Genomic DNA, 11536 nt, shown 5'->3' on the forward strand with positions numbered 1-11536 from the left:
TGTTTTATTCACATTTGTTTACAAATTAACTAAAAATGAAAAGCTAAACATTTTTTGAGTCTAAGTATTCAATCCTTTTGCCTTGGAGTGTACTTGGTAAGTGTAGAGGGAACAATGAGATTGGGATGGAATGTATATTCCAGCAGGACAATACAGCCACATCAGCACAGGAATGGCTTCAGAACAAGAATGTGAAAGTCCGTGACTTGAATCTCATTGAAAATCTGTGGAATGGCATGAAGATGGCTCCAGCTAATCTGAAAGGAAGAATGAGAGAAAATCCCAAAATGCAGATGTGCCAAACTGTTACATACAAGACTAAAAGCTGTGATGTCATTGTCCAGTGTGCTTCTGCAAAGTGGCTACTTATTTAAATTAGATATTTCTATTTAATTTTCGATACACTTCTCAAAGCATTTTCATCATGGGGCATTTTGTATAGATCGTCAAAAAAAACAGAATTTAATCTACTGTAGTTTGCAACACTACAAAATGCAGAAAAAGTCAAGGTGTTTGATTTTTCTTGGAAGGAACTGTACGAGAAAGACGAGGGAGAGAGAAAGAAGAGACTGAGATAAGGGACCATGAAAGAAAGGGATGGGAGAGAAATCTATCTAATATTTTACACATGAAAACACTATATCCATTTTGAAATTTAAAAAAAGAAGAAATTTAAGACCCAATATTGCAAAATTTAATTCTTAAAAAATACCATTTCGTAAGCAAAGCTCTTAATTTGACTAATAACTTGTACAGTATTCTATCATGGGTTCTACTTCTATGCCAGCTATTATTTTTAACAAGAACATATTTATTCCAACAGTTACTTTGAAAAAATATCTGTTAAGATATTCTTCTTATCTTAGTTCAGTGGTGATATTTTTTCTCATCTCGTCTTCCAAAGCAAGAGAGCGGATAACCAAGGCTGTAATCTGACATGTTGACAAGAGACGAGGCTTTGATGGTGAAATGGAGACTGCTGACTCATACAGTTTTGTTTGAGCTCTTATATGAACAGGACTGAACCAGAGAAGAGTACGCCATCTCTCTGCAAAATCACCCTCTGTCCAAAAAGTCACTATGGCCTCATAAAGAGTCATAAAGGCATTTGGTAAATGTAAGCATTGTTGTAAAGTGCTTTGAGTGGTCGGTAGACTAGAAAAGCGCTATATAAATGCTGTTCATTTACCATTTACATTTTCATGTTCACACAGCTAGACCGAACTCTTCAAGATCATAGGAATAACCCGAATAAGAAAGAATAATGACAGTAAGTTCTAGTTGACCTGTAATTGGAAAGAAAATGAACAAAGAGCCTTTAAATTGAGCCATTACTGCTAAATGGCGGGGATTTCAATAAAAGCTTGCTAATATCTTGTGCTTTTTATAGGGTAATGTATTACCATGGACAGCAGATGGATGTTCTTCTCTTTTTTTTGGCTCATATGGGCCAATTGTTTTAATAACCATTTATGCCATTTACCTCACAGAAAACCCAGAAAGAGTTTGCGTTTCACACTAGAACTGGAACATCAAGTTGTCCAGGTCAAAATGTTCATATGAGACGCTGCATTTTAATTCTAATGTAATGAGTGTCAGAAAAGCTACTGAAACAAAACTAACAACTGCATTCAAATTCATCCCCACGGCTCTTAATCGAAAGTCGTTCTCTAGAGAAAAGCATGTTTTTGTCCTTGTTGTCCGTGCTGCTGTGCCATGTGTACTACAGTACAGAGCAGTATGTATGTTCACACAAATTGGCTAAATGTTTTTGTCTGGAAGGTATAATAAATAGGTCATCGCATTTCATTTATCACCTGTATAACCTGAAGGCCGGGGTCGGGGAGTTACATTACAATAATCTGATCCCAAACATGGTAATTGTAATTCATCACAGTTACTTAAAAAGAAAACAGCATTCAGATTAGAGATACTTAGAGAAAACAGTTGCTCAGAAAAAACGGAAAAGGATTTAGATTGTTAGATTATGGACATAATTTTGCAATAATGTCTGAATCCAGTCTGGATGGTTTAACTTCATATTTTAAGGATTTTTGAAGGTGAAGCAACTAAAAGTAACTGAGTAATTAGATGATATTACTGAGTTTGATTATTCCAGTGGATTATATCACTGATCGCATCTTCTAGCCCATCATCTGTAACTTGTAGGGGATTACTTCTTAATGCATTTTGATTAATGGAATTTGTTTTGGGATTTTTCATCTCTCTCTCTCTCTCTCTGTCTCTCTCTGTCTCTTTCTCGTCAGAAGAGTGCTGCATATTAAAGTTACAGTGATGTTTTGTGCCAATCACTAATACGCTGAGGTGGTGAAAAGTTTTTCTTTGATGTGTGCAGTGTTTCTTGTTCTCATGTTCTAGTCTCTCTCTCTCTCTCTCTCTCTCTCTCTCTCTCTCACTCTCTCCCTCCCTCCCTTTTGTCAGGGCTTTCCAGTTCTCTTGGCTAATGTGACCAGCAAGTGATTTGTGCCTTTTTTTTTTTCCAAGCAACAAAGAAGTGAGGAAGATGGATACATGGGTAATTACATCTGTCGGCAACATGTAAAGACATTTGTGTTTGCCTGGGAGGTAAAAGGTTTCCTTTACCCAGCCTTTGTCATATTGTACAAGACAAAGACATTACAGCTCAGTCTGTAAAACCTTGCATATAAAACTAGACTACACTGTCCTATTCAGAAATATAATCTTCTTCAATGCAGCATGCATTACCCAGTTTGCCTGTTCCTCTTCAAGTAATTTATTTTGTGATGTGATGTGGCAAATTAGTTGAGGTATTGGTCCTATAGAATCAAGGATGTCGTTTTAGCCCAAATGTATGCTCTTTATTAATTTGAATGTTTTCATGCTGCACTATAGAAAAACTGTGTGGTATTGTACAAACAGTTTTGCCTGCTGAAATGTAAAATTGTATCATGTCATTATCATGTTGGCCTGTTTCTGAACACTCTGCTGTAATTGTTTGTGTATATCGTTGTTTTCTCTTGGGAAAACCTCTTGGCAGTAAACCTCTTGAACCTCCAGTTGCAGTTTGAGCCAGTGATCCCTACTGGCCACTCAAGGATGTATAGCCACTATAGCGATGTACTACAGATGAATGTACTTGAACATGAATAGTTTTTCCATACACAAGATTGCAGGGGTTGTACCTATTAGATTTAGCTTGTTTTCTGTGACCCGCCTGTGAGATTGAGGCCATTGGGGGTGTGATGGATGTAGTTGGTTTGTTCGCTGTTTTAAGGTTGATGAGAAAAGGTGCACTTTCAATTAACATTCAGTTGCCATTAAATTATGTTGTGAGTTCATCTAGGGAGTACAACAGTCAATAACACTACACTCTAGCAAATCAGAGAAAATAACAACAGATGTCAATAACTTCAGACTTTCCTTGGCTTGATTACACTGTGATCAGCAAAGTGGTAAGCAGTAATTTGCCACAACGCCAGTAATAATAAGAGCATGTTCGGCCTAGATTTCCTAGCAACTGGTGGTTCTGAAATCACAGTTTTTATGGTTTTCCATTAACGCCTGAAAATGTAAGTCCCCTCGCTGACCCACTGCCTTTAAAAAGCATGAAAGCCTCACACAGAGAGACCCAGTGAAAGATGAGTTATTCTGACTGGCACCGGCTGGGTTGTATCTGAGAAGTAATTACTGCCAAGATGGTACACAATGGAGGGGCTGTGGTGGGACATTTGTGCATTATTTGCAATTTGGCGCTATCTGTGTGCAGCATGATGCTTATCCAGGTTCAGACTTAAAGGTTGCAGAAGGGCAGAAGCGTGGAACAGCCTTTGTGTGGCTGACTCATTTTGCTCGTCTTCATGACTTTTTGACTGTTCTGCGGGCGGGGAGGAGGATCCAGACGAGATTACCTCCCTGAAACGTCACTGTCCTCTCGTTTGGCACATTTTATTTGATCTCACAATACATAAATATATTTCACCAAGCAATGCACAGCAGTATAGCAAGGCAGACACCAAGAGACAGGAAAATTAGCTTTTAAGTTTTATGCTAGCATCAAATACTGCATATGAATGTAAAATATCCTGTAATGGTTCTATTGCAGTGCATGTGAAAGAGCATATTCTTTATATACATTTGGGACTTTCTCGTCTCCTGTCTGAGTCAGCAACAATAAAACAAATCCATATTTAACACATCAATCTTTTCAATGAAAATGTAACATCCCCAAGTTCCTCATTTGGTATAATAATGACATGGGTGATTGTTGCCTGTGTGGGTCTTTGAGGTACAGAATACGAAATCACTCAACGGATTTAAATGACTGAAATGTCACGGACATGGAATTGTAATTCAACCAGGAGCATACTTACAAAAATAGCAGATTTTGGCAAGATGTTTTTACAATGTTACATGCATAGCCTACTACAGCTCAAAACACTGTCCCAAGAACAGCTTTCTCTGACTAAATTCAGTGTGCGTGCTTTCAGACTGAGTTGAATTTGATTTTAGGGTTTGTCAATATAGCCTACTAACAATCTGAGTCAGGTATAGAACACAAGGACTTGGTTCAATAATGGTATCAAAGAAAAAAAAAAGTTTGTTTATCTGTATGTAGTGTCACATGACAATCTTGACTCATAAAGGAGTCTTTCATTTGGCATTATGGGAGTAAATCACATATTGATTTCTTTGTGTATACTAACGTGCCCGGGCGGCGCCCCCTCCACTCTCCTGCCCCTCAGAGCGAGAGTGAGAAGGTTCCGGATGGAGCGAGAAACCCGGAGCAGAAGCGCCTTCAGACCGGCCCGGTACTCTCGTCGGATCAGGCAGTAGAGCACAGGGTTCAGACAGCTGTTTGCATGGGTCAGACACACAGTCAGGGGGAAGGCGTAGGCCTGGGCGTTATAGAAGGCTTTACTGAAGGGCACCAAGTCAAATTTGATCAGCACCCCCCACAGAGTCAGGGCCTGGTTGGGCAGCCAGCAGATGAAAAACGTCAGAACTACAATGGTGACAGAGCGGGTGACTTTGGACCGGCGCCGATGGCGGCCCTTCTCACACTCTGACCTCTCTGTCACACTCCCGCCGACCGAACTGCCCACGGTGCGCCGGCTCAGGATGAACCGCAGGAGGAGGAGGTAGCACACGCTGATCACCACCAGGGGAACTACAAATCCCAGAAGCAACTTCTGTGTTTGATAGAGTCCCAGCAGGACTTGGGGATCCCAGTGGCCTGAATCAGAGTCAGAGAACCGCACTAAGCACAGCTCGTCATCAGCAGACACCTGCAGACACAGAAACATTTGCATTGAGGGATGTTAAACGCTTGCAGAATTTGTGTACTGTAAGCAAAACAATCAAGAGAAGATGTCAGTCTCAGATTTTTCTGTTCTGTTCTTTCTGTGTAATTCAACAAACCTGGACAGTGGTGGAGTAGAATGCGTGAGGCAGCGTAGCCACCAGTGACACCATCCAGATGGCTAAACTGGCCCACTTGGCCCGAGCCGCGGCGATCCTCGGGCTGCCCATCTTCAGAGAAGTGGCGAGGGAGCGGTAGCGGGCCACGCTCATGGCGGTGAGGAAGAAGACGCTGGCGTACATGTTGAGGGTGGTGACCGAGCTCACGATCTTACACATGACGCGGCCGAAGGGCCAGCGGAAATCCAGCAACGTGTCTACGGCCCAGAAGGGCAGGGTGAGGACAAACTGCAGGTCCGTCAGCGCCAGGCTCATCACAAAGCAGTCGATGGAGGAGTGGTGGCCCCGGTGCCGGGAGTGGAGCAGGAACAGGGCCAGCAGGTTACCCACAAGCCCCAGGACACACACCACCAGGTAGACCAGGGCAATGACAACCCGCACCTGCCAGAGGGTGCAACAGATGAAGTTACAAATACATACATACAAGTCTTTTCATTAACTGTGCATGGACAGGCTGGCATGGATGAATCAGTGATGCAGATATACAGGACTCATCTTGGACATGCCAAGTGGTCACCAGAACACATATGAGCACGCACGCAGAGAGAGAAATGAATCTAAAATACAGAAAAACAACTATTTTCTTTTAGCATAAGGAAGTTTTTCTGGAGGGTGTTTTTCACCTCCAAAAAAAATAAGTCTAATGGGCTTGACATTATCGTTTTCGGTATGGTTTCACCTATAATATAATACATTTTAGTTATATACCATGTTAAGTTAAAAGAAGGAATAGATACATTAACAAATAGAAAAAGCAAAACACTAAAACCAGTAGAATGCGTGTACCTTCATATCAATCGTCAGAAAAGTCAGAAAAGAAATACGTTAGAGTTCAATTCAATTAACGTAATCTTCTGAAGGAATAGAGTAATCTGATTAAGACTATGTGTTGAAAAGGACTGTACGCATCCAGCTCCCTCTCTCTGTCCAGACCTACCGCCAGGTTGGCGCTGTCTCCATGCAGCTCCATCGTGGACTCCCTGGAGAGCAGCTGCAGCCAGCAGTTCAGAGAAAGGTTAGAAGTCGTGAGGCTGGAAGCGGCCGCTGCCCCGGTGTCGTTCACCTGCTGGGAGAGGTGCCGCTCATCGTCTTCCCCTCCACACACACTCAGCCCCACCAAGAGCCCCGCGGCGCTGCTGTTGCTTTGCATTGTGGTCTATTGCTCCAGAGCAAAGGGCGAGCTACTTTTCAAAACAAGTCCGGCTGTTTTTCACCAGGTCGACGGTTCCCTTTAACTTCCACTAAAGTCTTCGCGCGCAGGAGATGATGCAGAAAGGTGGATCCCCATTGTCCTCGTTTCTTGCTGTATTTAGTCTTGTTTCTTGTTCATAGTGGTTTCTACAACAGCGGAATCATAAAGCACATCCTGCTATTTTCCCAAGTGAGAAATTAAAGATGAAAAAGTTCATTAACCTCGTGATAACCTACTTTAGGCCGTTCAGTCCAGAGCCTGACATTGTGCAGCTGCCTCTTGTTTCAGTGATGCTGACCGCATCCAGTCTGGAGGTTTTTATACCCGCTGACCGTTTTCTCCGCCGCTTGGTGGAGTCTTTCCCTCTCCACTACATGCATGTTGATATCTGCCAACAGAGCAGCCAAGGAAGACACAGTTCAGTTATTTTTTAATTCAGAAAATGACACCCCTTCCCCCGCCCTGTATCCCCTCGAAGATACAATCTGATATTTCTGAGAATATCAATATGCATTCATGAAGACTGTTCTGCTTAATGCCCTTATGATTAATGGGTAAACAAACAGGGAAAAGGTAAAGATATGTTATGGCTGCAAAGAAACTATTTGTAACTTTAATCAAGCTTGACATTCAATTCCAGCTACAGTGCTGCATCATTTATTCATCACTAAACTGTCCTAGGTACACACTCGTGGCTTTGATTTAATCCGCCTTTCTGCTAACAATGCATTGGGTGTCGTCGTCGTCGTCCCCCCACCCCCACCCAAGGTGTTAATGTTATGATAGTGTAAACTAATTATTTCCTCTGAGGTGTGTGCGCAAATCACCATTCATATTTATGCATATGATGTGAAGGCAAATCTGATATACAGGCTGATCTTTACAGAAAGGTTTCCTTACTGAGTTTGCATCTGAAACGATGCACATCAGAGGAATGATAAATTAGATGCTTTCAAGCCCATTTCAATCTTCGCCAGGTAGAGGTGAGAGAGAGAGAGAGATGTATGTTTCTGATTTGCATTTTCTAATAGGTCACCACTGGTATTCATACAATATACCACTGTGTGCGTATATGTGTGTTAGTGTTAGTTAGCGTGTAGTAATGAGGGTAATTTTCTGTCTGGTATTTGCAGATGCACCAAAGCTCCCAGCAGAACCTCATCGCCTCTGGTTTTTCCTGAGTCTGAAGCAGCACCATCCCGGCTCTTTGGAGGTCAGCTCAAAAAAAGCTACAAAAATACAAGGGGGTCAAAGGTCATTCATGGTGACATTCACATCACATAGTTCTTCGCCCCTCTGGGTAGAAGCAGGTGGAGCGGACGAAATCTTTTCCATTTTGGGGGGCAAAGGTAGCAGCCGCAGGCTAGTAATATATTAATACATAAGAATTTAATGGAAATCTCGGCTCTTAAGCGAAGGTGACAGGGCTTTTGCTGTCAGGACCCCTCAGCTTTGGAAATCCCTGACTGAAAACCTTTTTTATTTTTTTTTTATTTAATCTTTATTTAACCAGGCAGGTCAATTAAGAACAAATTCTTATTTACAATGATGGCCTAGCAAGAGGACAAAAGGACCTCTCGAAGGGTAAAGGGAAAAGGGGACCAAAAAAAACAGATAAGATAATCCAGATAAGACTATCAGACACAAATGTTACATACATCGCAGAGGCAGAGAAACCCAACACAGTATGGGAACAGGGAAATAATCAAAATACACACCAAACAAAGTCATGCAAGTCATGAAGCAGAACAGACAAATTTCTTTGTCAGTTAAAAGCCTGGGTGACAGTTGCAGGTGTGTGTGAACAACTCAATAGAGTCCGTAAAAGTAGTGAGGGAGATCAATTTGTCCAGTTTCAAAGTGTTTTGCAGCTCATTCCAACTACTGGGAGCAGCAAATTGGAAGGAGGACTGGCCAAAAGAAGTATTAACACAGGGAACTTCTAGCGAGATACAGCGGGCAGCTCTGGTGTTATAGGGAGTGGATGACAATTTTAACAAGTGTATCAAATAAGGAGGAGTCAGACCATTTGTGGCAAACCTAATTGCTGAGTGGTACAAAACACTAAGGCGTTCAAGGACACTCTTGCTTGCATGCCTGTAAATGACATAGTCAAACAAGGGGAGAATGGTCATTTGGACTAGGGAGCGTTTCGCAGTGAGTAAAGGAAGAACGATTCCAGTACAAGAAGCCAAGTTTAACTTTTGACTGAAGATGTAATAAATGCTGAGAAAAAGAAAGTGTATTATCTAACCATATACCAAGGTATTTATAAGAGGTGATTGAGTCCAGAACTGAGTCATTAGTTGTTGTGATGCTTCCAGGCGGGATAACAGACTTCCTACCAAACCACATAACTTTTGTTTTAGATGTGTTTAAAACAAGGTTAAGACTAGAGAAAGCCACCTGTATACTACTGAAGCTGTCTTGAAGAGAGCGCAGAACAGCATCAGGGGAAGGTCCAACTGAATATAAACTCTTTCATCTGCATACAAATGAGTCCTAGAGAATTTCCTACTACACTGACAATGTTATTTATCTATAAGGAGAACATAGTGGGGCCAAGGATGGAGCCTTGAGGTACACCTTTAGTGACAGGCAAGGGCTGCGACAGGTGGCGTTCTGATTTAACGCACTGGGTTCTACCAGACAAATAGCAGGAGAACCAGGCTAAGGAATGGTAGTTGACACCAGTGTTACCAAGTCTGTCTCTGAGAATCGAGTGGTCTACTGTACTGTGTCAAAAGCTTTTGCTAGATCAATAAAAATTGCTGCACAATATTGTTTGGAATCAAGAGTGGTATTAATGTCATTGAGGACCTTAAGAGTTGCAGTGACACAGCCATGCCCAGACCAGAAACCAGATTGCATACCAGAGATAATACTGTAAGTGTCAAGATATGATGTTAGTTGCCTATTTAGTTTTTCCAAAATCTTATATATACAGGGCAAGATAGAAATAGGCCTATAACAATCAGTCTGATCACCCCCTTTAAACAAAGGTAAAACAATAGCAGCTTTCCAAGAACAAGGGATTTCAGTGGTTTGAATGGAAAGATTAAAGAGATAAGAAACTGGGGCAGCAATTATGGGAGCAGCAACCTTGAAATAGTAAGGGTCAAGGTCATCAGACCCAGATGGTTTTTTAGGATCTAGCTTAAGTAGCTCATCCAACACTTCATCCTCAGTGATAGTGCGAAAACTGAAAGAATGTACTGAAGATGAGATGGCACTGTGTGAAGACACAGCATCAGACAGGCTAGCAGAATTGGGGGGCTCGGGGGGTTGATAGAATCAAATAAGAACCCAGATGTGATGAAATGCCGATCGAAGACCTCTGCCATGAGCACCTTGTCTGAAAAGATTGTACCATCAGAGTTAAGGGACATAGGAAACCGGGAGAACGGGTTCCTATCTTCCATAACTCCGACCGTTTTCCAGAACTTATTTGGATCTGAGATACTATGGGAGAACTGATCTTTAAAATAATCAGCTTTGAGTTTTCGGATGGTCTGGGTGCATTTATTTCGAAGTTGTCTGAATAAATCAGCCAGTCTGTAGGAGACTGTGAGAGTCGAGCCTTACGCCAGGAGGCATTTTTGCGATGAAGAAGCTCAACCAGATCACGGTTTATCCATGGACTGAGACGAGTCTTAATTCTCATTGACCTTCTGGGGGCGTGTTTATTGATAATGATACTAAAATCATTATAAAACAGGTTCCAGGCATCTTCAGTAGAGGGGATCAGACTGATTCCATGCCATTTTATAGTGGCTAGGTCATGCGGAAAGGCTTGCTCAGTGAAATTTTTCAAGCAACGTTTATAACAGACCAGAGGTGTTTTTTTAACGGAACAATTTGCACAAATACAAGCTGTAAAACAATGGTCACTGAGATCATTACAGAAAACCCCAGTAGGATACATGTGGGGTGTGTTTGTGAGTATAACATCAATGAGAGTTGCCTTTTCTGACTGCTTGTTATCATATTTTGTCGTCAGAGTAGAAATAATTCAGGTTACCTCAGGCTAGCAAAGTCAGTATCACCTTTTAAATCACTTCTCAAAACTTACTTTTATGTAAAAGCCTTTTCATACTGCATCTTTCATTCACTCCTCTTTTATTAATCCTGTTTTACCCTGTTTTATCTCCTGTTTTCCATGTTTTATCTATTCTTTTTTTTTATTCCTCCTGTCCTGTTAACTCTTTTATGATGTTTTATTTGTTGTATGTCTTCTTTAATGTTGATGTTGATTTTACCTTGTTTCTGTAAAGCACTTTGTAACTTCGTTTTGAAAAGAGCCGTACAAATAAAGAAATTATTATTATCATTATTATTATTATCCTCAACACTGTGAAATAATTGGGCCATTTTCAGTCAGTTACTGAATTCTGTGGCTTTTTTCCCCATCATTGTTAATCAAGTTTCTCAGGATGGTTCCAGACAATCATGGCTCCTTCTGTTTTTTTTTTTCTTCATTATAATCCTCACTCTTCCTCATCAGGCACTCTTCTCAACTCAAAATCACCTTACAATACTCTGAGCGCATTATGAGGCTTGATCATAGAGTGAATTATTCAGATGCTGTGTCTTGGCTGACCAAAGACTTTAAATGAGTTCCCTTTTTCATTCTGCTTCCTTTTCAGTCGTTTGTATAGAAACCGTCTCTCGGACCAAGTGATTTGAATTCAAACTCTGAATAGTTTCCTCCGCATTGCTGCAATACATAATACACAGCGGTATATAGGCAGACAGCAACAGAGACACAATCAGCAACTCTAACAGCAGCCTTGCCTCAAAAAAGGTGACTATAGCGGGGCTGGAGAAATCAATCTAGTTTGTGACAAAGCTCTTCACACCGGCCATGATCTTATGAGAAATTCA

At 41.3% G+C, this 11536-nt stretch overlaps 1 protein-coding gene across 1 annotated transcript; it reads right to left on the reverse strand.

Annotated features, from left to right (window-relative positions):
• Positions 1-4655: 4655 nt before the first annotated feature.
• Positions 4656-6610, reverse strand: LOC139650612 (relaxin-3 receptor 1-like). Its single transcript, XM_071527334.1, has 3 exons — positions 6398-6610; positions 5401-5841; positions 4656-5267 (listed from the first exon to the last, which is right to left on the reverse strand). The coding sequence occupies exons 1-3, from the start codon at positions 6608-6610 to the stop codon at positions 4656-4658; spliced, it is 1266 nt and encodes a 421-aa protein (XP_071383435.1).
• Positions 6611-11536: the final 4926 nt, after the last annotated feature.

The sequence above is a fragment of the Centroberyx affinis genome, unplaced genomic scaffold (assembly GCF_046629955.1).
Source record: "Centroberyx affinis isolate AG114_WGS23_722 - 3 ecotype Tasmania unplaced genomic scaffold, CSIRO-AGI_Caff_v1 ptg000112l_1, whole genome shotgun sequence".
In the NCBI taxonomy this organism is placed as follows: domain Eukaryota; kingdom Metazoa; phylum Chordata; class Actinopteri; order Beryciformes; family Berycidae; genus Centroberyx; species Centroberyx affinis.

Coding starts and splice junctions, on each gene's coding strand:
- LOC139650612 (XM_071527334.1), bottom strand. CDS start 6,610: ATGCAAAGCAACAGCAGCGCCGCGGGGCTCTTGGTGGGGCTGAGTGTG. Junction 5,842..6,397: donor GAGACAGCGCCAACCTGGCG/GTAGGTCTGGAC, acceptor ACCCTCTGGCAG/GTGCGGGTTGTCATTGCCCT. Junction 5,268..5,400: donor TCTACTCCACCACTGTCCAG/GTTTGTTGAATT, acceptor CTGTGTCTGCAG/GTGTCTGCTGATGACGAGCT.